Source organism: Triplophysa dalaica, chromosome 22, assembly GCF_015846415.1.
Source record: "Triplophysa dalaica isolate WHDGS20190420 chromosome 22, ASM1584641v1, whole genome shotgun sequence".
Classification (NCBI taxonomy): domain Eukaryota; kingdom Metazoa; phylum Chordata; class Actinopteri; order Cypriniformes; family Nemacheilidae; genus Triplophysa; species Triplophysa dalaica.
In genome coordinates, this window is record NC_079563.1 from 11,309,453 (window position 1) to 11,337,001 (window position 27,549).

A 27,549-nucleotide genomic window follows, 5' to 3' on the forward strand; every position below is an offset into this window, starting at 1 on the left:
ACCACAACGTGTGTTGCGTTAACAAAACAGACCACACAAAGCTATTCGGGTAAAACTGCAAATATAAATTAGGATATTTTATTTAAGGTTAAGAATTATTTCCACAGTATGAACATACACGGTTTCAAAAAGGCAGAGGGTGAAAAAGAAGACGTCTTTTAATTCCTGTTTCAAATACAACAAATGTAACTCATCTAATGAAACTGCTTCGCTGGCTGTATAAATGATTGTTTTTCAAAAGTGGAAGGGCCTCTCTCATGTTGAAAATATACGTTCATGGCCATCATTATCTTTACCAAATGTACAAAACATCAAAAGGATTTAAACTCCTAAAAATTCATGATGTTGCTATTTAGTACGAAAAGAACAAATCTACAACATTTTCAGTTTGTATGGGGTGTTCGCTTTGTAATGTCTTTGGCATTAAACGCCATGAGGCCTTTGGGACATTTTAGTACCAAATAACATTTTTGCAGATCTTATTTCAACTTAAAGTAGAACATCTGTTTTTTTACGCATTTGTAAACAGCTTTCTTTAACACTGGTTTCCTGTGACCTATAATCAAAAATGAAAAAAGACAGCAAGCAAGAAACCGTTAAGTTTGTAACAGGGTGGCATTAAACAATTGTGACTACAGGGAATGTAACGCTAAATAATTAGCTGTGCTGGATAAATCACTTGTGCTTAGCCATTCCAAATACATATCGATATTATATTTATTGTTAGTCACAAATCCCTGAATAGTAGAAGTGTGGAGGGAATATGAAGCACGTTTTTACATTTAAATGAACAAAACAAAAGTGTAGCTGCCTGTGCTCTGCTCGTGCAAGTCAGGCATCAGTATAAAGCCTCTATTAATACATTGGCTGTACATTCGGCTTCTGAATGTTCTTGTGATGTCTGGACTCAATTAAAGTGTCTTGAAACAATTACACAAATTCAACGTTTTTCTTTTTTCAGCAGGATTGTCGTTGCATCACGTCCACAAAGGCTTGGACTCCGTGTGTAAGCTCATAGAGTCTATAGCATCCCCTTTCCACTTAGAAGATGTCGCTGTTGCAGCCGCTGCTAAAATCGTCCCTGCGAACCCAAACGACCTCACAATCCCTCTCTGAAGCGACACTCTCCACCGCACACTGCTTTCTCAGAAGGGTCAGCTTCAGAGGGGCGTGAGATTTCGGAGACGACTTGTCCTCTGGGATCCCGTCGAGTCCCTTGTCTTCTTGCTTCTCGTCATCTCCGTCCACGCTAAGGGCTTCTAAAGACTCCTCCAGGCTCGGTTCAGAAGACGGGCCCCGGGCGGATTTGCAGTACTCGTCATCGTCGCTGAGAATGTCCGTCTCTTTGACGTCGTCCTGGTTTTCGTAGATCTGCAGGTCGAACTGATCCTCCACCCACCGGTCCGTGTCTCCCATTGGCTGCTGGGCCGATGAGGACATCTTGGATGGCGGGGAGTCTGTCGGGGTAACGGGTGACAGGTCCCGGGACGATGCATTGTTGAAAATCACATCAGTGTCTATCGTGAAACGGTTACGAATCATCTTTCGTCGCCCGAGGGTTCGAGATTGGGCCGAAACTGTGGAGAAGCAGAAAAGACAAGTATAGAAATAGCTTTATTACTCTTCCTCATGGAAGTATTTTGAGAAAAGTGTAACATAAATCATTTTAAGTGAGATGTGAGGGCTTTAAGGGACACAGGAAAGGAGAAGAAAAATGATTCTCAGTGTGCGTCAGAGATCTTAACCTACCCGCTCTGTTCATGATGGGTTGTGAGCCTTTTAGCGCACAGAGCCGCTGCCCTCCGAAGGGAATATACTGCCGATTTGGAGGTAAACTCTCGGTCTGCATTAACTGCCTGCGCTGTTTGACCCTCAAGATGGAATGAACCGTCTTCAGGAAGTCTTTTTTATTCTCTGGAGAGCTGAAAAAAGGCATATTCGGATCTTTAACTGATGGAAATTATGCGAAGTATATAACGTATATACGTTGTAGTTTTTCTTTCTACTATAGTAGTCAATAGTGCCCCAGAACTTATACACATTTTCTGAGTGCTGGACACAAGAAAAATATTTGGTGAGAAAATGACGACATTTTTATATTTGTGTGAACTATCCCCTTTAATCTGTCAGTCATCAGCTCTGAGTGAAGTTGTGGACGTCACTCACCTGCAGCAGATATGGAAGGTCCTCTCGGGTCTCCCTTCAGATTCTGACCTCACATGAACGATCTCACACATTGCCGAAACGTCTGAATCTGAGGAAAAGAAACATCATGTTAACCATGTATGCTAGCAGAGATATGTGGGAGTATGGGAAACCCAAAAGATCACATCCCACAAGTTCAGAACAAGGCTGATGACCTTCAAGAAAGACACACAACCCTGTCATCATTAGGAAATAGCACAAATCCCAGGTTGAACATATAAAAGTGATCCAGGACCAAGCTGTCATGTTTTGTACACAAATATAGCTTCTTATGTGGCGTCTTTATTAGATGAAGAGACAAAATCACCAAAGAAACAAAAACGATCCTTACTCGGGAGGTTGCGAACTTGGAGAGCATCAGTAGAGATCATGTGTCTAAACCGGAATGGGTCTCTCTCATCAAGGACTGATGCTCTGTGAGATCCACCCTGATAAAAAAAATTGAATTTGAATAAAGCGATATACTTAACGTACATCTTTAATTTATTGCAACCAACCAATTCACAAAAATGTCAACAATCTGAAAAAAGATAAAGGTTCTACCACAATGGATTGCCGGAATATACTCTGGAGTTAAATGCATATCAAAAGACTATAAGATGCAATAAGTGCTAACAAGCGTTAGATTTCTGCTTGGTTCACTTGGCAAACAAAACTCTGTGACCTATGAGTGACTGCCCTAATAGCAGGGCAACCCAGTTTAACACCTGCTAGTGTGCACTTCAAGAAAAACCCTGCATCTCTTAAAAGCGTTAGCACTTAAACTTCCTCTGCAGTCCTAAAGGTCTGTCATATTTCTGTGACTGAATAATGAAGAAAGCAAGAAGCACTTACGATTTTCTTCTTGTGCTTGGAGCAGTCCTTATACACAAAAACAACCGCCGTCTTGAAAACTGCAGGGAGAAGAAGAGAATCAAATATTAATACAAGACTCGGCGTGCAACTCTGAACATTCACAACGCAAAAGCTAAGGGTCCTTTTCAAAATAATCCACGTTAAAAAAAATTTGATCTCGCAGAAACATCCATCACTATCAAACTGACCCATTTTAAAACCGTTTGAAAGATTCTTTCTTTTAAAATGCCTGAGAGAAAAAAGCCTGAATGCGGATGGATGCATGTTTAATGCCTTAAGAGCCATTCGACAAGGTGCTTCCTTCAGTAACATTGTGCCCAAAGACACAACTGCCCAGAGTAGAGTAATGAATAAGAGAACAGGAGGCTATTTTTGGAAGTTGAGTTTTAAACTTACTAAAGGCAGCCAGCTCTGGGTCTCTCTTCCCTTTCATCAGAGCAGAGGGTGGGTTCATCCAGACCACCGTGTCGTGCAGTAGGAGGTCACCCATTGACAGATCAGCGACCTGGGATGCGAGAATACATAATGTAAATATTTGATGGAGACAGTAACTTTATACTGTAAGTTTAAAGGGAAAATTCACCCAAATATTTTTGGTCAATATTCACATTGATTCCATTCAAAGGAAGAGGAAGGGGGGTCAAGGTTGTACAAGGATCTACATGAGACTAGCAGCTTTTTACCTCTTTTTTCTCAGAGCTCTGCTCACTGATGAGTTGGTCAAAGACAGCTCCATACTCCTCGTGGATCTTCTGCATCTCATTGATGTGACTGGCCACTTTGTTCATTGCTTTCATGGCAACTACAAAAAAACAAAAGACTCAATAAAGTGTATTTGAAGACTAAAGAGTTACATAACCTATTTAGAAGTGGATTCATCTAAATACTGTATTTTGCTTGATAAATAGCATCTTTTATTCAAATTATATTTGTTTATCATTTTATATTTCCTGGTGTGTATATAATATAGGTTTACTTGTATAATAAATTTAACAGCAATTCAAAAGCGCTGTATCCTGACAGATTTTTTTTCATAAATATTTGACCAGTGTCTTGGATTTGTTTGAATGTTGTTTCTTTGAAACTATTTATTTTCTATTTATATTTTCCATAACAAAGAACTTGGGATTTTGCACATTATTCAACATTAACATTCTTGAATTTCCCAGATATACATTTTATCAGTATGCATGTTCCCTTGGAAGTAAATACACGAATGCACAAATGTGTCGCTTGTTTGCAGTTGGTCACATGGTGTCTACAACTTTGCTCATAAAAAAAATGTTAAACAAGAAAGATTGCAGATTTTAAATATTGAATTTGAAACCTGCCTGTCTAGCTCAGAATAGGATTGAAAATAAACAGTATAAAATACACCCACAAGCCAAACATATAATTACTTTCTAAAGCTCTGTATTTACCATTCAGGTGATAGTGTTCCTCGCTGTCGGGGTCAGTGAGAGAGTGAAGTTCTCTGAGGAGCAGCGGGTATTTTAAGACTCTCTGAATGGGTTTGATCAGGTAGGACTCCAGCGTGGAGGAATGCTGCTGCCTAGGGTTCCTCTCAGCCAGGAACGCCTTAAACTCAGGATCGGTTTTAGCTGCACAAACAGTAAAGAGGAGAAATTATTAAAATGGCATAAAAATTGTACGCAAACTTATTCCACAGTGTACAGTTTAAGAGTGAACCCCTCAAGGACTTTAGCTTTGAATAAATGAGCTCTTTCGCGTTCTCACCTGAGAGAATGTCCTAAAACCTGATCCACAGTTTCAACAAAGAACTAATGCATGGCCAACCGCTCCAAATTGAAATAATACACTCAACACACTATCCGCCTTGAGAAATGGCATTTTTAAAGCAGAGGATAGTCCTCAAATGAAATAAATATGCTTTGAGGTAAATAACGTGTTCACAAGAAAGCAAACACGTGCCTTTAGCTTTGAATAAACTGGAAGCTTGTGGCAAACTTTCCAGTCATGGCACACAAATAATGTCTTTAAGAGACGCCAAACAAGCCTCTCATGCACTTTCAACAGGGCTGAATATGCCAACGCTTCACTAAATGAGTCTCGGCACGATGGCACAATGCTTTACCTTTAGAGAGCACCTTGGGGACTTTTGTGTGGCTGGCACAAAACGCACTGTAGATCTTAAAACGGTCTGCATAGTACAGGAAGGACCCGCCAAGAGAAAACAGAACTTTCTGGAAAGTAGAAAATGTGCAATCCAATTTATCTAGTCTATCTAAAACAAAAATAGCACAAAAACCTTTTGAGTACATAAACAGTTGATCATGTTTTATAATGTAACCGAACCTTGAACTGATCCACTCTTTCCAGTTGATCTAAATCTGGAATGAGCCTGGTACCGTCCTCCAGAGTTTTGAGAAACTCTAATTGAAATTCAGCCATCTCCACCAAGTTCCCAAAAAGCACATCCAGCTAAGAAAGTACACATAACCGATATGAATACACAGATACTGAAAACCATGTGCATACATACAGTATATTTACATTAATTGATTTAAGCCATTAAAAATGTACTTTATGATACATAAAACTGATCTAAACTCACCTCGTCTTGTGGGAGGAAGCTCTTCTCCTGCAGGGGGTTTAGGTAACGCTCTATTAAAAAGTTCAGGTCCTGCAGAGAGACAAATTCATAATTATGTTTAGTTAACATTTATTTAAAAACAAATGTATAAAAAAGCATTTACATATCCTGCAAACACTTCTCCAAAATGACTTCAAATACACTGATGTACATTTCATATGTGTTTCCCGAACACATGACGTTGGCGTTGCAATCACCATGTTCTTTAATTCTCCTGTATAATTCTATGCTTTTTTTTACAATAATATGTGAAACTGGACAACAAAGCCAGTCTTAAGTAGCACAGGAACATTTTTAGTAATCGTCAAAAATACATGGTAGGGGTAAAATGTCCATTTTTTCTTTTAGCCAAAAATCATTAGGATATTAAGTAAAGATCATGTTCCATTAAGATATTTTATAAATTTTCTAGTGTAAATTCCATAGTGCCTCTTATTAACAACTTCAAAGGCGATTTTCTCAATATTTAGATTTTTTTGCACCCTCAGATTCCAGCTTTGTAAACAGTTGTTGTTCCGCCAAATATAGTCACATCCTAACAAACCATATATCAATAGAAATCTTATTTATTCAGCTTTCAGATGATGCAAAAATTGAAATTCCCAAAAATTGACCCTTAACACTGGTTTCTACAGGTTTTAATGAAATACTGTGTTTTATCAAAGACACATAAAACAAATACCAATGCACACTCTGATTTGAAAACACACAGCTCAAGATACTGACCTTAACATAGGTCTTCTCCGTGTCCACCAGCTCACTGATAACCTTACGCAGTTTATCCGCGTCCGACAGCTGGCGGGGGGTGAAGAGCACAGGCGTGGATGAGATGGGACTGGGCACGCAGGATGAAGATGCGGAAGATGTGCAGGAAGAGGAAGAACAGGAAACGGGACCCTCTGGAGAATTCATATTGTGGAGGTTACGGCAGAAAGTGGTCATCTGCTCTGTGCTCTGCGAAGACAAACAGGTTCTCGATAGTATTTGATTTATTTTAGACAGAACATAAAATCTACAACTTGCCACATAAATCTAGCAAAAGTGTAAAACACACTAATAATAATTAAACTGATACTTATCAAAAGGATTCACCAGCAATAAAAAGTCTTCTCCAGCAATACACGTCTTTGAAGCATTTAAGAATATGAAAGATCGGGAACAAAGCACGCACGGCTAGTCTGAGCCTGAACTCGCAAAACAAGGCACATCATGTCTTATGAAACCACTTGGGTGTGATTAGATGACTCTGTGAGATAAATATCTTTTAAGGTGTCAGTCCTCTAAATGACTTTGCACTTATTCAGTACTGAACGTTTTGTCATTGAAAAATTTCCATTAAAGTGAGTGTCAACAAGTTTTCCATGAGCAACTCCTCCCCCGAACTGGGACTATTTCTGCATCCCAACTCCTCATTTTCCCACACGCATACAAAAGCATCTTTGTTTCTTTTTTTAACACAACAACTATAAATACATCATACAACAGCTCTTATCACATTGTTTCTCGAAAAATCTGAAAAAACTCAATGGATTTAACATCCACCATCTTAAAGGGCTAGTTCACACCAAATTGAAAATTCTGTCCTTTTCACTGACCCTCAGGTTGTTTCAAATCTGTACAAATGTCTTTGTTCCGCTGAACACAGTGAACGACATTGGAAAAATGTACGGTATTTATTTTTTCTTTTGAACACAAAATAAGATGTTTTGAAGAATTTAGGACAGTTCTGGGGCACTTCGACTGCCATTTAAGTTTTCCTACTATGGTAGTCAATGATGTCCCAGAACTGAAAATGACTTACATTCTTCCAAATATCTTTCTCTGTGTTCATCAAAACAAAGTTATTTCTACAAGTATGAAATTACATGAGGGTGAGTAAATGATGACGAAACTCATTTTTGGGTGAACCATCCCTTTAAATCAGCCCAAAGCAACATATCAATCCAGAATTGTTGTCTCAACACATCACAGCCCGTATTGCAGAATCACTTCATTCTTTAAAAAGTTTAAAGTTTAAAGCCAGCACTATTGCAATATCCGGGTGATGTTTAAGAAGAGCTGGAACAGATTCACACAGACAGGGACGACAGAGGACAGATGGGGCTTCCAGCACCATGAGTTCCTCTATGATAAACGCACAGTGACGGACCGACAAAGTGCCCTCACATCCCAGCATGCCTTAATCATCCTGGACAGCTCAAAGAGACGTGGAGCCAATGAAGAGAGATGAACAGATAATGCAACAAGATGTTCTGTCTTCTATACGTATAAGGAATATTTAGGGTTAAATACATTTATTCAATATCTGTGGAGGTGCAATAAGTCCGACTGAAAAGAAGTTACGAAACAACAATTTAGGTCATTCCTAGCATATTTATCTGTACTTAACCCAGGATATTCTTTTAAAAGGTTAAACTAATAGCATGTGTAATACCGCATTATCTGAATGTAAGATACAAAGCTGCAAATCCGACACAATATACTTCATGTTATAAAACCAAGCTTAAGATGAGATGTTATATAAATCTGATTAAACTTCCACAGGCACACGCTCATACAGAAAAACACACAGGCTCACCAACTGCAGCATATCATAGATGGATTCTGTGGAGCGTTTGGAGCTCCTGTGTCTCCACAGCACAGACATTCTGCCTTCGCACAGGTCACGGATGTCACGGCAGGGCTATCCGCAACAAAAACACAGGAAGTACCTCCACCTTAAACTTATCTTCACGCCGAAGAAAACACAAAAGCGTTGCTACCAAACCGTGAGAGCGACAACTCCAACCAGCATAGTGCGTCAACTTTATACAATCCTCTGTAGCTTCCCTATCACATACCCTCCTCCCTCCTTTCCTAGAACTTATCCCTACGACTGTGCTTGTCTGAGCTGGTTTTTAGCCGGATGGAATGGGGATCTGACAGCTGTGGTGGTACAATAAACACAGAGAGAGATTGAGTGAGAGAGAGAAAGAGAGGGTGAGAGAGATAAAGAGAAAGAGGGAGAATAATAATAATAATCTTGACTGCAACAGGATGAGGAGGACACATAGGGAAGGGGGAAGCGTGAACTGCCACAGTCTTCATTACCCAATCCCTCTTCTAGCACAGCTGAGTAACACAGCACAGCTCTCTCTGGTCTAAACATCAACATACCAGGAACAAAAAAGACAGGTGTGCACTAATTCTGACTTTTTGACACGCCTAGTTTGCCTTTGTTTGACTGAATGTGATGTTTAAATGAGCAATCGAGGGCGGTTGTGTTTTTTTTTGGAGCAGCGATTGATTCGCAGGCATGTTGATCTCAAGTGCAATGATGCAATACGCACAAAGTTTGGATGCAATAAGTACAGAGTTTGGCTTGCAACATGTCCTATTGTTCAGATTCTTCGCTCCTTTTGTCATTTCTTGTCTTTTGCTACTGAACATGCCTCACAAAAAAGACAAATGATGCAGTCTCAATAGTTTACAATATCCTAATGTTAATACACTACACTGTACACTTACAGGTTTAAAGGGACAGTGCACCCAAAAATGAAAATTCTGTCATCATTTACTCACTCTCAAATTGTTCCAAATTTGTATACATTTTGTTGTACTGCTGAATACAAAGAAAGATATTTGGAAGAATTTTTGTAACATTCGATCTGGGGCTACGGTATTGACCATGCTAGTCAACGGTGACCCAAAACAGTTCGGTTTCCCACATTCTTAAAACATTTTCTTTTGTGTTCAACAGAACAAAGCAATCTAAACATATTTGAAACAACTTGAGAGCGAGTAAATGATGACAGAAATTTTGTGTGCACTGTCCCTTTAAAGCAGTTTTAGAAAAACTGCAAAGCAGAAAACACAAATCCAAGAGGCAAGACAACAGAAGGTTATGGAAAACACGGCTACATGACATACCTTCATCCATTCACCCAACACTCGCGGTCACAAGTCCCAACCTGCTCGTACTATTAGAGAAATCAGCTCAGCTTAAACACAAGTTATGCAAACCCCCAACTTCTAAACACATGAAGGCAGCTTTTATTGGCTGTTAGACCCATCTTATCAATGCACAGTCTCATAGGAGACAGGAAGTGATGTTTCCTTCCACCGACAGCGAAGAAACGTCTTCTTATCACACTTCAAAACGACAATCAAGTGAAACGGTTCGAGAACTTTGCCATTGCAACAAGGCTATCACTATCAAAACTTTAGGGGGTGTGTCAAAGAACGCCTAGTTATTACATTCAACTTGAGTCTTAAGAAAACAAACGCTTTTATATTTCAACTAACGATGAAAGATTAATAAATGCCTTCTTTATCCAAAGTCACCCACCTCGCCTTACGAGCCTTTGCGACTGGCAAAATCTATACGTTTCTTTTATGATTTCGCAGGACGCAGGTTGAAACACGCATAAGAACATTGTGTGCGTCTTCGAAACCATCTGCGAATAAAAGAATCTCCTCCCTTACCCTTCCGCAGGCACACCAAACTAAGCCTGATGACAAAAGTCAATATTTAGACAGTTAACAGCCCAAATCCATGAACATGCATTTATATTTCTCTAAAGAGTGACGACCTGAGGGCAGAGCTGCACAGTTGTCCGAACCTACTGTACATTGTAAATAAGTCTGTAAAGAAGTTTTCGGATTTCGCATTCCCCATGAGGCCACGAAGCCGAAAAATAATGAAGCTCAACAGTCCTTTGTCTTCTAGGTTGTCTGTGTCCTCCGGCGACTCTCTCCATAATTTATCAGCGTAAAGCGATTTAAATCGATGTGCATAATCAAGCAATTAGAATGCGGAGCTAATTAAAGGAGACGTCCCGGTCTCTCACTCCCCCGCCTCAAAGCGTGCAAAGAAAAACAGAAGTGACGTGAGATAATAATGATAACCGGCCGTGTGATTAAACCGGGAAGAGAAAAGGAAAGAATATGAATCCCATCAATTATTGCCAAGCTGAATCAGCTTCTCTCCGCCTGTCATTCTGTCACACATACTGTAGAAACGTCTCTGCGGTGCAGACAAAGCTTTCTTCAGTGCTTTTATGTTTATGCTTTTGGCCGAAGCTTTTATCCAAAATGACTTGCAGTGCATTGCAGCATGTGTGTTCATTGAGAATCCAACCCATTTTCAATGCTAAAACAATGCTCAACCAATTGAGCTATTGGTAGGAGCTTCTTAAATGAAAAGAAATCCCAAAACGTGCTACCCAGCTTATTGAGCACATCATTTTTTACAGTATAGAAACAAACTCTACCGTGACCGATTCTAGACCAATAAATATGTAGTTGCAAATTTCTCTCCTGAATCCGGCATATTTCTCTATTACCTGCATTAGGAGCCATCGGGGAGTTTCAGGCTCAATTACGTGCCGCATTAATGACTGATGGACTGATCCCTGACTAGCCAGAAGGGAGATTTATCGTTTGTGGTCCAACAAGAAGCAGCAGGCCAGAATTACAGTCTATGGACTTGAGCTGGCACTACAGAAAGAGCAGTCGCAATGCGATCAAGAATACAACAAGGGTCCAATATGAACACTTGCGAAATGGCCAACGGGATTAAAAACGGGCTTTGGTTTGAATTAAGGAGTTTATCAGCAGTAGGGTGTTTTGTGCATTTGGCAGAAGCTTCTATCCAAGGTGATTTACAGCGCATACAAGGTTTCCTGTAGGGCTGCAACAACGAATCGATAAAATCGATAAAAATCGATTAGTAAAAAAGTTGTCAACGAATTTCATTATCGATTCGTTGTGTCGCGCGATGCGGAGACGTTTGGTTATTAAAAAAAAAGCTTTATTTGAGTGCGGAGCGAAGTAAACACACTCGGTCTCTCTCGCGCACTGATGCTAGCAGAGTTCGGCGCCTCATATACAGGGCGGAGCAAAAATAAAAAAACGAGCGGAGGAAAGATACATGACGGAGGCAGAGAAATCAGCGCGACCCAAGTCATCATAGGTGCGGGAGCATTTCACACTAAATAAACAGAAAAACTGTGTTAACTACAAAATATGCAAACGCGACATGGCGGGAGCAACGCGGCAATGATCCAGCACCTGAAACGCAAACATGTTTGAGTCTGTGATGAGGAGGAAGGGAGTTCAACAGCAGGTTAAGTCATTACAGAATCCTACTTTTGTTCCGTTTCGAAGTGAAGAACGTAATGTCCCTGGTGCTGGTGTTTACTCGTTATCCAGATTGACAAGCATCACAAGTTAGCATTAGCTGGTTAATAACAGTATAATCAGGGGTGGTGTAGTTACTTTGCACTTTGCATTGTTAGACTAAAGACACGTTTTTATTCACTCGCCTTTTTTGGACCATTCATTTATCAATCTGTTGTCATGTATTGCTACACTGCAAAACTTCCTTAGTAATTTTTTCTAATTTCCAGTCCAAATATCTAAAAAATCTTAAATCAAGATTACTAGACAAGAAAATTAATTGATGCTTAAAACTTCTGTTTGAAATTATATCTCATTAAGATTATTTTTGTACCCCATTGGCAGATAATTTTTCTTGCTTTAAGCAAACAATCACTTAATTTGAGGTGTTTTTTCAGAAAACAAGACATAATTTCTTATGCTTTTTCATGTGTCTAGTACATGTTTCTTGATATAAGATTTTTTTTTAAATTTGGACTGACAACAGGACAAAACTACTAAGTTAGAAAAGCAGTTTTTGCAGTGTATATTCTGTGCTTTCTCCCATATAGGTTATTATTGACAAATATATTTGTGTGTGTTGTACTTTTTAATATAATTTTAAAGTTCTTTTATAGCTCTTGGTCATCTTAAGCTTTGTTAAAATGTGGTGTATAAATGAAGCTTGCACTTACTACAATGATGGTAGTAATTGAATGAATAAGCTTCAAGTGAATTTGAGAGAGAGAGTGTGTGTGTGTGTCAGTGTTTGTCAGTGTGTGCGTCTGCGAGTGTGTGCATCTGCGAGTGTCTGTCTGCAGTGTAGTGTAGTGTAGTGTAGAGAACAAGTTCTTACATTCAAACAAATCCTGTTAAGTTTTCTGTTTTGTATTGTTCTTTAGTTTTTATAAATTATTTATTGTTCTGGCAGCTCAAGTTGCTACTTTTATTTAAAAAAGTCTATATATTTGGCAGATGTAAAGCATACATGTGTATGTTTTTTGTGTTAGTCCATTTTTATTTGATTTTATTATTTTTATAACAGCTCAGGGATGTTCAAGGAGCAACATGCTTGTGCACTTTCTAAAGATTTTAGTTCTGTTTTTGAATAAAGGGTTGGAAATGAATGCTTTTCTTGGTTTTTGTTTTTATCCGATTCATCGATTAATCGAAAAAATTATTTACAGATTAATCGATTATTAAAATAATCGTTAGTTGCAGCCCTAGTTTCCTGTAAATTTTAACTGTGTAATTCCTGGGAATTTAATCCACATGCACAGCCCAATGTAATGTCATTACAGTATATTTCATCGTGATCTCAAGAGGAATTTATACGTTTTTTACAAGGTTCATAATTTATATGAATTTGTACAATATAATTTGTATGAAAACTACTATTATTCGATAAAAGCAATGCTTAATCCCTACCCCTAATCCGTGCCTTAACCTAACATTAATTGCGTAAAAGCAAATCATTCTGAAACTATATGAAAATAGTATACTATAAAAATATATGAATACGATCATCCAAACTCACACGAAATAGCCACCTCGTTCATAATTACAAAATCCTCAGAGATTATGTGTTAAATATTTTATAACTACTATTAATATTTAAAAAATATATTAGAATTATAAAAAAATACTTGTAGACCGACTAAAATAATTTTTTAAATGCTGCCATCGCAATAACAAGAAATACTGTTAATACTGTTAAATTGACTAAAACTATTAAAATGAAATAAAACCAAAACTGAAATAATAAATGTGACTTACTTTTATTGACATTTACGCATTTTGCAGATGCTTTTATCCAAATTGTACTATACATATGTTTTTAAGAATGTGCAATCCCCTGGGATCAAACCTATGAGCCTAATCCCCCCTATCAAAACCTATCAAGGAGTTGCTAGCGAAATGCTCAAACCACTGAGCCAGAGGAAAGGCAATATAACTAATAAACAACATATATAGCAATATAAAAATAAATAATGATAAAAGCGCATTGCAAAACAATTCTACTAAAATGAATATGACATCTAAAAATAAAACAATCAAAAAAATCAAAAACGAAATAAAACTACAGTAAAAATGCTCTTTTCACATTTACGCTGCTGCAAAGCAGCTTTAGAAGAAGAATATTACAAATAATAACAAAATTTGAAATGCAGCATCATGTCCAGCTCAAAATATTTATAATCTCTACATTTTCTTAATTCACTTACTTTTGGCAGATCTAACGAAAAGTTAATTTTAACCTACACATGTGACTATCCTGATACCAGTCACAGCACAAAGCTCACATCTTTACTAACACAACGAGAAACGTGACACTCGGGTGGGACAAAAGGGAAGTGAGCAAGACAAACGCACACAGGGTGATGGGATATGCCATTGCTGTGGGTGAATTATTAGGACTAAATGTGTTCCTACAACAGATGGTGTTGGAGATCAGGGCAGAGGGACTGTGGACGGCTGGCAGCCTCGGTGTGACAGACAAAGAGAGAGGACAAGAGGGCAAAGGAGGACAAGACATCAAGTCAATAACCATAGAAAGAACACAGACTATGGCAAGAAGCACAAAATCAGAGCAGAAGATTATGACATGCACTGATGTGGCTGACATGAATCAATTCTAGGTGACTCTGGGAAAACCATTGCTGATTCGATCAAATGTGACAGAATCATCAGGTAAAATCGACATTTCTAGATTTGAGCGCGTGAGTAGGTTATGGAATCCATGTTCTGCAGATTTACCCAGTTACCAGTGAACACTAGTTTTGAGAGCCATTTAAAATAATGAAGGTGACAGGCGTGACTGCTGTCGGGACGTTCCGGATAATCTTGCCAGGACAGCGAAGGATGGAAAAACCAGACCATGTTAGGATATGAGTTTTATACGTTACTTCTACAGTTGCTTGAACTATAGGTCATTCCATACATCCAGTATATTCCATGCATGCAGTATGCAAATTGTCTGCAAAATAAGAGGTATGCTTGTATTGAATGCAATGTGTGAAGTACCCACAATGCAACTCCCTCAAGTGTGCCGTGTAGTTGCATACTGCAGTTTCAAAAGCAGATTTCTACTGTTTTATGTATAGTAAAAAATGCATTTGATATATTTCATATTTTAGATGCCAGCAAGAAATATAAAGGGGGTTGTGTGTATGTCATTGTATGAGAGTGTTACACAGCCAACTCTGATATCCTTGACCTCAATCATACACCAATATCATCTCAACATCTCTTTTTGTGCGTGTGTGTGCGTGGCGCAAGATCCGCAAGGAAACACAACCTGTCTTCCCATCTGCTGCAGTCTCCAAACTCTCCTCTTGAAAATCAAAGGTCACTTAGATCCCATGGCGAGAAGCTCTTAACCAGCCATTGCGCTCCTCTCGACCCCTGACCCTTACCATATCCTTCATATCATAAAGTGAAGAGCCTATATGTAAACAGTACAAAACAATGCCAACAACAGCGATGGAATGTAATCCCGTCTCTAAAAATGACACACTGACCCTGATTAGAAAGTGAGGTGACATGCCCTGTGATTCCAACCCCAGACAGATGGGTTGCAATTAAAGCAAAGCTTGTTTTGATGAGTCTTTATGGCAGGTGGTCTCTCACCTTGTGTGCTGAATCTATTTCGTCCTCCGGGTTGTCAGCGGGGCTCTCGGATGCTAGATGTGCCCGGTCTTCTCCCGAGTCAGTCGGGCTGTGCAGGACCAATCCAACACCATCATCCAGGATGTCCTCTAGAGGGAGCAAAGGAGGCGGATAGACTTTGTGAGCAACAGGACTGCAAGAAAGATTATCAGCTACAAGAACATGATGATTTGCCGGCTTCAAGCGGTGTCGGAAATATTGTATTTAAGTTCCGAGCACATGAAAGCTCAAGCGAAGTTGTGTTTAACAGTGGGGAAACTCGGGAGTTATAGATGGAACAAAAATGAATGATTTTTCAAAAAGTTATTTTAATTCCACATGCTTTGTTTTGATCTCTTTATGGGCAATGTATGGAACAGCAAATCGCCGTTGTCCTTCTGAAAACCATGTATCTCCATATATCATTATTTTGTTGTTGTCATAAATCGTTCTTATGAGTCAGCCTTTATGTTTCCAATTAGGTTTTGCAAATATCTAACCAATATAAAGTATGACAAAGCACTTGTCAACTTTGTCATCACAGTATTAAATAATTTAAAAAGTAGTGTTTAAAAAACTGAAAGGCGTGTATAAAACTGATGCCATGGACATTAATTATCATGAATCCCACAGGAATTTGTTTGCTCATGGCTGGTTCATGCTACTTTCCTGTGTCATATGATTGTATCTAACTTAAACGTGTTATATGTTGAGATAAACAAATGCCCAATTTAAAGGAATGAGTTTGCACTTCAGCATAAAACCCCATGAAATCAAAGGACTTGTAGGTTTTAGCAAATGCATGCTTTTACATCATCTGTATGCTTGTGTACTTTTAAACGTTAGGGATGCACCGATATGTAAATATTGGAGGATAACGATAACCAATAATTCTTTAACATTGAAATCTAAATAAATATTCATAAAAAAATCTGTAAGACTGATTTTCAAAATAAAAGTACTTTTTTGCCTTTTTGTTTCATTGACTGCAGAAAACAAGTAACCGTCAGTTCTTTTTTCCCCTGACAATCATGTACCAAGCCTACTTTGTACTTTAACAAGTCCAGTCCATCTTTAACCTTCAAACTTTTCTGTTATATTTTTTATTTAATAAACATACTATAGATAATCTCCAGAGCAACCCAGAAAAAACTTCTGAATAGCCACAAGTCTTACAGGTCTCAAGACAGAAAGCATTCAGACAGCATTCCGATTCAAGCAATATGCTTTTTCTATAATTTACACATTCATAAATACTGTACCTCAACAATGTTTTGCTAACAGCAGTAAGTGAATGATCATGACAGAAAGACAGTACAGCACAGTATTTTAACTGTGAAAAACATGCAGCTGAAGAAGTTTAACCGGAGGAAATGATTCATCAGCTATAATATACCGGCCTAAATATGATTAAAAAATGACCATTTATCATCTGATACCGATGTTGCCGATAATTTATTGTGTATCCCTTATTCATATATTTTTACCAATTTGGAACTTATATCTGTCTTCAATAAGAAACACTTCCTCTATAAGGAATAAACATATTTGGTGAGACAACTCCATAAGCGCTGTATACTGTCAACTTTCTTTTGTCCGACAAACAATGAAAATATGGAAATGAATGGAGAAGAAAACCCCCAGCAGTGCTGAGTTTACCTTGGCTCTGTGAGAAGATGTCAGTGCAGAGATCCTGTGCCCCGTCTGATCGGCAGGGGGGATGCTGGCACAGCTGGTGTGGATCAGCAGTGGGCAGCGTGCTGACAGTGAGGGTAAGAGAGGGCAAAGAGAACGCTGTCTGCATGTCTGCCAGTTCCAATGCGCTCGCTGGCTTACTGTTTAGCTTCTGAATCTCATCACCTGTTCGCAGACCTGAACACACAAAGTCAAATAACAGTAAGAATGTAGATCATTTACTTCAAACATACAGCCAGTGAATACAGAGACAACAATTTCATAAATTGGTCTCGAACCCTTTTTTCTGGGAGGCTTTTCAAATTTGTTATGGTAAATTGTTTTAATGTAAGACGTTATTTTTACAAGCATGATTGGGAAATGATTCATCTCTACTTTTTAAATGGTTAAATCAGACTTGTATGTGTGTATTGTTCGTAGCAAGACAGAAACCAAGAAAGGTCATTGTTTACTCCACCTTATTGTTTGCTCCGCCTTCCCGAATCACCTCATTCCCTGTTTCTTAATTATAAATTAACAACATCAGCTGCTCAATTAGCTTCCAATAACTCAGTGAACGCTTGTTTAGCAGGACTGTCACTTTAATGGATTATTGGCTCCTCGGGAGAACTGAATTTGTCCCTTCACTGCTTCTCAGCCTTTATAAATGCTGAATGTACACATGCATGCGTGAACTCACTGCCTGAAGTGTGACCCAGTTTTGCATGCACCAAAATGTCAGATGTAATAAAAGCTTTTTATTGGATGGTTTGACTATGCCCCTGGCAATAGAGTGATGATGAATGTTGAGTGATTTCATCAACATGGGCCTCAAGTGCTTTGTGTCCAAACTGTCCTGAATTTAAGTAGTTCCTCCAGCCAGAACGCTACTGACCCTCATTGTCCGTTTGTATCAGTTTTATGCATGTTTAATCCATGAAGACCACATTGTCTTAATAACCCAATGTTATTTAAACTTTCAATTTGTATTCAGGGCATTTTTTGACAAACAGAGCCCTGTACATTTAATGGGTTTGAATAATTTGAATACAAGAATAACTTCTTGTCCCACAGTACAATATATATGACTAGATTTCCGCCCATTTATTTTATTTTATCTTATTTAATATATTTTTTTTTTTTAATTTTTTTTTTTTTTTTTTTTTTTTTTATTTTTCTTTTTTGTATTGTATAAATAAATAAAATATGCATATTAAATATTCTGCATATTTTATTTATTTATATTACATTATATATGTTTTATAAATTTCGTATTGTTTATTTTACAGTTTTTTTTATTTAAACTAGGCAGGATATTTTATTATGCATATTTTAAATATGCAGGATTAGTTATGTTCCCAAGTTTAACAGCCTGATTGTTGGTCTAGAAGAAAATCCTTAACCCTTAAACCCCGTCCACACTAGATGCGACCAGCGCGACACGCCAAAACACGTTAGAAATGCATAAGAAACCAATACTATTTTACATTTTGTCCACGGTCACGTCTGATGTAGACATGGTGTTAACTAATAAGCAATGGTATCATTCATGCTTGTCCAAGACTATAATTAAATACTTCATACCTGTACTTCATAGTGCAGTGTACTTTGTCAAAACTCTGATCTGTTCCTAATGGATGTACTTATTTGGAACTGATATCACTGTTGGTGTGTAATGGCATTAAATTGCTTGATAATCCTGTGCTCATATGACAGCGTTTTGATTTCCCTCCAGTCCATTAGAGATTTGGGTCAGTCATAACTGTTCTCTGTATAACTACTAAACATTCCCTTGTTCATTTCTCAGCAGATTTATGCACTACTAGGTGAGCCATTTACAGTGTAGTTTGAAGTATAAGATTATTATATATTGAGTTTGGAACACCTAAACAGAAAATGTCCTGGTAGTCGCTTAGTTTTAAAGAGAACATAACATGAGATCATCAAAATAACATTTCATGAAATGTGTAATGTTGCATTGTTTGAAAGTAAGCAGTGTACTAAGTTTTAAATCCGAAGGTGATAAATAACAAAGTTATTGACTTTTATTGACAAAAGGGAGGTGCTTCTGAATCGTCCCTAGTCTGATTCGCAAACCGCCACGGATTTACGTCTCTACATATAGTCCCCGCCTAGGTTTTGCTAGGACTGCCCGCGATAACTTCACTCTTCTCCCGCATACACTGTAGCTCATGAGCCTCATTCGGGGTAGACCAATCACAGCAGACTAGACCATCTGACCAATCACATCAGACTAGGCTAGCGGGGATTAGACAGATGAATCACAGAATGAATCATCTGAGAGTCAGTCAAAAAGAAAGGTAAGAATAACTGCCTATTATTACGAAAAAAATAGTCGTATGTACATAAACTTGTTTTTGGACACTCCATAAACCAAAGTTGGACCTTAAAAATCCTTAGTTATGTACTCTCTAAGGAAGAGTGTATGTCAGATTTAAGGAAGAGGATAATCTCATACTGATCAACTGTTATAAAGAACAGATATCTGTTCAGTCACACACCTTTGGCGAATGCCAGACCCCCGGCTTTCACATCAGTGATATGAAGCTGCTGCCTACCGTCCTCCTCCACAACATCCACTGAGAAACCTGCAGAACAGAGAAAGATTGATGTATATATGCAATAGATAGATATACTTTTTAAATGAGGGAAATTAAATAAATTGGATATTTACCATAACCAATTGCACAGGACTCATCTCTATCGAACTGGATGACTTTGGTTGTTTTGGCACATATTTCAATCTCTTTGTAGAGCTAAACAAAGAGAAAAGAAAAATGAATTGCCCTCCATGTATGTACAGTAAATTTACAGTATGGCTTAAAAAAGCGCTCACATACAGCGTAGAAGAAAAACAGTGGAATGTCTTGAAATGCAGGGCTTAAATACACATGCTAAAGAAGCATCAGCATGTTCTCCAAGGAACCCGAGACAAAACCGGGGCTTTGATCATTTCAGGGAGTATAAAGGCTAAAGACAGTCAAGTTCTGTTCATAGATGAGAGGAGACATGGAATGCACAAAGACCCACTGAAAATACGTTTAGTAAGTCATCGTAAAAGAACGACCATGCACAAAAAAAACTGGCAGAGTAAATTCACTTTTGAGGTTGCGTAGATGAAGATGTGGTTTTCCCTAGACTCCACACACACACATTCAGTACAGAAGAACTATTCAGAGTACATTACGCAGTACTTGCGTCTTCTACATAATTCATAACATATGCACAAGTCCCAACACCATTGAATATTTTAGTCTTACTTTAACCTACATCGCAAAACTTCTACACTCCCCTCAGCACAACAGAGTAATAAATTCAGCCCACACTGTGTCTCTGACCGCTAAGTGTTCTTAGCTGTCCAGCACACATTGTGGCCGCTGACAGGCTCTTTGCGTCAGACTCACCAGGTCACACAGGTCCTCTTCGGGTCTGGGGACGTACAACTGCACTTGATTGTCAACGAGGAACTTCAGCCGTAAATAGTACTTGGAAAGATCCAGTCCATAAGTCTGATGGTCAAAAAAAGAAAAGAAAAAAAAAACATTCAAATAACAGTAAAATCTATAAAGCAAGAAGATAATTGTGTTTTAAAGACTGTATGGATTGTGCATTTCAAGTATGTGTATATAACAGACAAGTTTGTGGGTTCATCCAGCAAAGATGGGGAAGGCAGTGCCTGAATTGAGAAGTGGAGCTGGGGGATCCGGGACCCCCCATAGGGCATTAGGGACCCCATATAAGGGGTAAAAAATAGAGGGGTAGTTTAAATTAGTGTTAACTTGACAGCTTTGATAAGAACATTCTAGAGCACCTCACAGTGTGACTACAGTTGAGTGGACAGAAAACAGGCTTCAATAGTCAGATGATAGTGTTATATGACTCCTCGGTTAGCAATAATCCACTGAAACGTTAACGGTTAGCCCTGTAGGCCTCCATGAATACGGGATGTTCCCTCATTAAAGAGGAAGTTCATGAGAAAAAGGGAGTAGGCTCTTGAGAAAGATCGTGAACTGGCCACATATTATGAAAAATTAGCTATGTGAGACGTTAGCCATGGTTCACTGATGTGTAGTTCAGGTGTCACAATAATGTTATTTGATATGACATAACGAAACCTGTTCAGCATGAGACTATGAGAGGAATATACGCAATGATATGTGTTACGTGTCTACACCTCAGGGCATGAGAACTATCCGGTTTAGAATTTTGCAGTTTGGCCTTTCATTTCTTTTGTTTGTGAGTTAAACATTTACATTTACATTTAGGCATTTGGCAGACGCTTTTATCCAAATCGACTTACATTATTTTATCCTATACATTTTACATGCTCTCACCACTGAGCTACAGGAAAGCTCAAAAGTTAAAGGTGCTGTGTGTCATTGTTTGGAGGATCTATTGACAGAAATGCAATATAATATACATAACTATGTCTTCAGATGTCTATTAAGCCCTTACATAATGAAGCGTTATGTTTTTATAATCTTAGAATGAGCTATTTCTATCGACATACACCGCAAGTCCCGTTATATGTAATTCATATTGTTTCTATAGTAGCTCTAACACAAACTGCTCTACAGAGTCGGCTAAGAAGCGAAAACGTGAAGACATCTTTTTTGTGTCAGCCTGCGTAGTGCTTCGAAAGGCAGGGGTGGAGTGAGCCGTTGGTTGCAGTTTGCAACCTCACCACTAGATGCCGCTAAATTCCAAACACGTACCCTGCACAGGGCTTCCAGCGCCTCCATGGCAGTCTCTCCCGGCTGTATAATTGCCAACACGGGTCTATCATCAGGTAAAGAGACCCAAGATGGTGTGAGGTAGTCCGGAACCCAAACTTCACTGTCCGTCTTGAGTTGGGGTAGGCTTTTCACCGACCCTTCTTCGTCCTTCTGCCAAAATAATAAAATAAAACCATTTAAAAATATACATATAATACTGAAAGGTGTCACACCCATGATGTGACAGATTTCAAATTGCAACAAGATAATAAGAAAATGCAAAAAAAATGTATCCATCAGGAAATAGTTGAGGCATAAAAAGTTCCCTTACCAAAAAAGACCTGCAAGACTCCGCCCACTTTTAAGGACCAGAATGGGAAAGCTTAAGGTCAGAGTTAACTTTCTCAACATATCCCAAGAGAACGACAAGCTTTCTTTTCAAGGACATCTTTAAAGGACTTTAAAGTTAATCCCAAAACACATGGGAACATTAATTATTCCCGTTTAAAGCAAAGCCTCTTGATGATCTGTTCAACATCACATGCAAATTAACCGCGATGTCACGTTATATGTTGATTCGTCTGTAATTCAGTCTTATCATACTTAAGCAGGGCTGTCTGAATCGATGCGGCGCCCAAACATCAAACGTGATGACATCTAATCTAAAACAACTAATTAACTTGGCCCCATAGAAATGTGCAAGGCCTGCGTAACACGTCTGGCGGGTGATCGATGGACTGACATGTACCGTCTGGTCTGTGAATGGCAGGTTGTATTGTAGGGCTCTCGGGGTCCCCAGTGCTCTTTAGTCTGTCAGTGGGTCTGGCTGGCTGTCAGCGACGGCATGCTGCCTGCCTCAGATAGCTTATCCCCCGCTATCGACTGACAGCCTAACACCCTCCCCTTTCCGCTCAACAATCTGCCCACAGCGTGGCTATGATGGTGGTCCCCCATCACGGAGAGACAGCAGGCCCACACATGATGAGGAAAAGTGGACCAGCGAGAAAATGGGTCAGAGGGACTTTAACGCACCCCTCACAAGCCGCAAAACACATGCGGGCGATATATAAAACTTTCCAACATTCTGTTCAAATGCAAAAGCTCAAACTCGCACACACTCACCCCTCCCAAAACACACACCATCTGCCTTCTCTTCTGGGTTTTAATGGATGCGCCGGGCAGACGAGGAGTCCGGGCCCCCCTGCTGCTGTCCTCCAAGGAGATCCCAAGGTCAACTTGGGTCTCTAACTTTTTAGAGGTCCCTTAGGGGTCCCGCACAGCCCTAACATTTGAGTCCTTATAAACTCTGCCTCTTACAGGATTCTATTTAAGTATTTTATGCAAAGCATGCTGTGAGGTATTAGTGTCTCTCTCACCAGATTCTCCTTCACAGCATCCTCAAACACGTGCTCGATACTGCTCGGAACCGAATCTTCGCCGTCCACAAACACCTGCGGTTGAAACAAAGCCGCTGGTTAGAAATGAATTTGATGTTTTTATTAGAATTCACACTGAGGATTGAGAAGCACTGTTTTGTGAGGAGAACAATCTGTTACGGACAGATGCTACGAACAAGCCACAGTTTTGAGCGCAGAACTATGTAAAAAAAGCTGTTTTAAATGCTTTCTTAATTGAAACATAGCAAATTGTTAAATAAATAAACAGCGATACGTTCAATTAGAGGTGAGAGGTTTAGGTAGCAGATGTCTAGCAGATGTGAACCTGGTTGATGCTGGGTCTGTCTTTGGTTTTCTTTTTCGAGGTAGTGTCCAGACCCCACAGAGAAGAAAAGCGGCTCTTTCGTTTACTGGATGAACGAGATAGAGCCTGTGTGCGTCTCCGAATGCCACCATCCGTTCTCGCTGCTACCTGCACAACAAACATGAATAAAGTACTTTGAGAAACATCTGAGAAGGCTTGGAGAACATGTGATGATGGATTTGCAAGGTTTTGCATTTGTTTGTATGGAATGGGGGATTCTTAACGGGATGGTGTACCACAAGATAAAAACGTGGTCACTATGTTGATCTAATAATGCATGCTGTATTTGCCAATAGGTCATGACCTTCATTGAACAAACCGTCTTAGCGACACTGTGAGGAAAAATCCATCGGAAAAAGAAAAAAGACCCTTCCGTGCCTCAGATCTATGTCGGTTATGGAAAAAAACGGGGAATGTAAACAGTAAACCGAACAATTGATGGAAATGTACCTAAGCAGTTTATGGGATGTGTACAGTGTGTGTAAGAAGAGACGATGTGTGTTTTTGTTTTTAATTTTAAGGAAGGAGGAACAAATAAGAAGGGAAATAAGAAAGGAAAACTTTATAATAAGAACATACTGTCTAGGGACACCGATTCTTAAAACATGCTTAAATGGCAAAACCACAAATTAAAGGGGTAGTTCACCCAAAAATGAAAATCCGTTCATCATTTACTCACGCTCATGTCTAAACAAACCTGTATGACTTTGGTTCTTCTGAAGAACACAAAAGAAGATTTTTTGAAGAATGTTGGTTACCATAAAGATTGACCCCCATTTGATTCCATTGTATGGACACATTATTCAAAATATCTGCTTTTGTGACGGACAGAATAAAGAGTCATATACAGGTTTTGAATCCCTATCCCTTCAAGTATGAAAATCGCTAAAGAAAAGTGGCAGCAAAAGCAGTTCCTTATTCCCCGCTGTAGTATCGTTGATGAATAACGCTTCCTATTTCATCATTTAAAAACGTTCTCCCAAAGTCGGTTTAGTTTTCAAGGAACTTGACTTATGCAATCAGAAGGGAGTTGCTCTTCTATGCCTCTTGTGTGACAGTTTACTGTGACAGTTGTGGTTGGAGGCATTTCTTGTCTACGTATTACCACATTCTGCACATTCTGGGTTGGACCACAGGAATGACAAAAACACAATGATATCCGCATGTTTTGTTACAGTTTCTGCTGGGACCTGGGCCAAGAACAAGCTGCCAGGCGGCTCACGGGCCTTTTGTGGTGTGGATTAAAATAAAGTGCATGTTAACTAAATGCATTTAAATATGTAAATGAAAGAAAAAAGAGGGAATGTGGCAAGCCGAAGTGTTGTAATATGTGTTAAGATGTACAAGGAATAAAAACAAAAGAAAATGCATGCGTGCAGAGTGATATTGAGTGTAGAGTATTGTGTGTGTATTTCATACCAGGGCATGGAAGGATGATACGGAAAAAATGCCCAGACGACCCATGGACAGCTTGGTAGGGCGGGAAGCAACTGCGAGTAGGCGTTTGGGATTTGGAAGCTCGCCGCCCTGCAGGCTGGACAGGTAACAGCGGTACCGAAACAGATCCATATGAAACTGCTCCAAATTCTGATCCCAGAGGAATATCTGAAAGAAAGAAAGATATAATAAAAAAGTTATAGGATAAAAATGATCTCATTGTTCTATGTTGTCAATAGTTAAATGTGCTCTGGACTTCATGTTTTCTGCATTTGCACACTGCTGAGAGCCCTTAAGCAGCTGACTATGAGCATGTGGGAAGTGTTTTTAATACGGTTTCGTACTGGATGAGGATGCTGGTATATATCATTAGTCAGCAGCCCTCCTCCAAGCCAGCATGACCTGAGTCTATTCAGAGACTATGGAGGAGTATATGCCCACCTCCACTCCAATTTAGAGCTACACAACACATACAGTCACGCAATCATACATTAATACACACATTTAGCTTTTTATCAACCATTAAATTTATACAGATTATATTTAAAGGTCACATCTAAATGCACACATAATCTTATTCACACAATATAAAAATAAAAAACCACAGAAAACCTAAACAATTATTAGATTATCTCTAAATCTGCTTGTAATTGTGGAAACCAAAACCAATTATTCATCTGCCCTAGTTAACAAAGCAAACTGTAGTTAAAGGATCATTTCTGAAGGGTGTAACCAACAAATGAAGAAATCAAATGATGGTAAATAGGTTAAAGAAACAGCTGATATATTTTCAGTAAAGAACGAATGCTCGTGGACGTAAGCACAGATTTATGATTTATGACGGTGGGATCCGCACTGATAGAATCATACCTGTTCCAGAATAGTCTTCCTCTTTTTTGCATCCTTGACAGAAGAGACTTGCATTTCACCCATCTTCTTCATTTTTTCATCCATGTCGATCTTCTGCTCTAACTTCTTGATCTCGGATCTCACCAGTCGTACCGTGTCATCGCGGTGGTGCTGGCGGGCGACGGCCGCAGCGCAGGCTGAGTGAATGGCAGTTATCCAGTTTTCCAACTCCGTTTGACCTGAAGTCTGAAAACAAGTGGATGCAAAACATCACCAATAGCTCCTGCTTACTGACATGACAAAAATGGGTTAACTAGGACTGAACAACACAAATGGTAGTTATAGCACAAAATACATTATTTAAAATCATAAGCTGTCATTGCGGGTACTGTCAATCCATAGAGGCAACTTAAAGTGATAGTTCACCCTCTTGTCATTTCAACCTGTATAACTTTCTTCCTCAGAACAAAAAAGAAGATATTTGAAGAAAAGTTTTTGGCCGAACTGCACTGGACCCCATTCACTTCTATTGTATGGACACGAAACCAATGCGAGTGAAAGGGGTCCAGTTAACAACATTCTTCTAAATTTTGAAGTAAGTCTTAAATTCAAGGTACCATATAAGCAAAAGTTGAATAACAGGATATTTGTTTTTAAAGAATGAACAAAGTTGCATGACTTGGCACCTTGGCAGTTTGGTGTATTAAAAAGAGTGCCAGAGCACAAAATGAAAGATAAAAAAGGAAATGTTTATTATGCAATTTCTCTATATGTAGCATAGACTGTATTTAAAGCCGTTACTGAAAAATGATCTGCTCAATATATTTTCTAGCCTAGGGTCAACCAGTTAGTACATCCCTCTTGGAACAAATACAATGTTATTTTATAAAGCTCAGTGTGGAATACTGCATCAGTTGTGCCAGCCGCATAATAAATGCCCATAGCCTCCCATATATATGAAGTTACATAAGCAATATAATGTTTATATAATGCAATACAACGTTCTTCCAGCATAAAAAGCAATATATTTTTAACCAAATGCCAAAGAGATTTGACTGTCCATCAAATCCAGGTGACTAGGTACCCTTTACAAATGTCACCTGGTGAGCAGGATGTTGTCACCTGTCACTGAATAAAATGTCACACAGAAATGCATTGAACACTGTGAGAATCAGTTTGCAACGATTCTAGATCAACTGGATCCAGAAATAGTACCTCAAAAATACAAAGTACCACATTTATAAATATCTGAACTGAAATGGTACATAAAAGTGCATTTTGAAATTGTACAATCCCAATGACAGTGTTTGTACTTTTTGTACCTTCACCAAAGCTACTCAAATGCTCCTGTGGTTGCAATCCCTTAAAGCACTGTAGGCTGCACAATTTCAGTTATGTAACTAGATTTAAGAGCCACAATATTATTAGTTCTATGAGATTCAGGCTGAATTACCTGAAATAGGAAGGCATCTCCCAGTGCGTTGCTTAAGCAAAACACAAAGTCTTTTTTGGGGTGTTCAGGGACAGCCTGGACAATGCTGTTTTCTACCCACACAGCGTGCTTGTGAATGCTATTGTGGTCAATCCCAGAACGTCCATCGGTTTCGTAGAAAAACAGAGTGCACCCTGAGA

The 27,549-nt window shown here is 38.9% G+C and overlaps 1 protein-coding gene across 2 annotated transcripts in view; it reads right to left on the bottom strand.

Annotated features, from left to right (window-relative positions):
- Positions 1-64: 64 nt before the first annotated feature.
- tiam1a (TIAM Rac1 associated GEF 1a) overlaps positions 65-27,549 on the bottom strand; it is a 61,702-nt gene continuing 34,217 nt past the window's right edge. For both annotated transcript variants that reach the window (XM_056736508.1, XM_056736507.1), the window contains exons 5-27: positions 27,371-27,543; positions 25,939-26,163; positions 25,051-25,236; positions 23,593-23,739; positions 23,247-23,321; positions 21,871-22,041; positions 20,560-20,664; positions 19,830-19,911; positions 19,657-19,743; positions 17,120-17,332; positions 15,443-15,570; positions 6,401-6,628; positions 5,636-5,704; positions 5,377-5,502; positions 5,156-5,264; positions 4,482-4,661; positions 3,744-3,862; positions 3,457-3,565; positions 3,040-3,098; positions 2,537-2,633; positions 2,167-2,254; positions 1,750-1,922; positions 65-1,577 (exon numbers count right to left, since the gene is read on the bottom strand). In XM_056736508.1, coding sequence (XP_056592486.1) covers positions 1,042-1,577; positions 1,750-1,922; positions 2,167-2,254; positions 2,537-2,633; positions 3,040-3,098; positions 3,457-3,565; positions 3,744-3,862; positions 4,482-4,661; positions 5,156-5,264; positions 5,377-5,502; positions 5,636-5,704; positions 6,401-6,628; positions 15,443-15,570; positions 17,120-17,332; positions 19,657-19,743; positions 19,830-19,911; positions 20,560-20,664; positions 21,871-22,041; positions 23,247-23,321; positions 23,593-23,739; positions 25,051-25,236; positions 25,939-26,163; positions 27,371-27,543 — 3,485 coding nt within the window. In that variant the 3' untranslated portion in view covers positions 65-1,041. The remainder of the gene's footprint in view (positions 1,578-1,749; positions 1,923-2,166; positions 2,255-2,536; positions 2,634-3,039; positions 3,099-3,456; positions 3,566-3,743; positions 3,863-4,481; positions 4,662-5,155; positions 5,265-5,376; positions 5,503-5,635; positions 5,705-6,400; positions 6,629-15,442; positions 15,571-17,119; positions 17,333-19,656; positions 19,744-19,829; positions 19,912-20,559; positions 20,665-21,870; positions 22,042-23,246; positions 23,322-23,592; positions 23,740-25,050; positions 25,237-25,938; positions 26,164-27,370; positions 27,544-27,549) is intronic.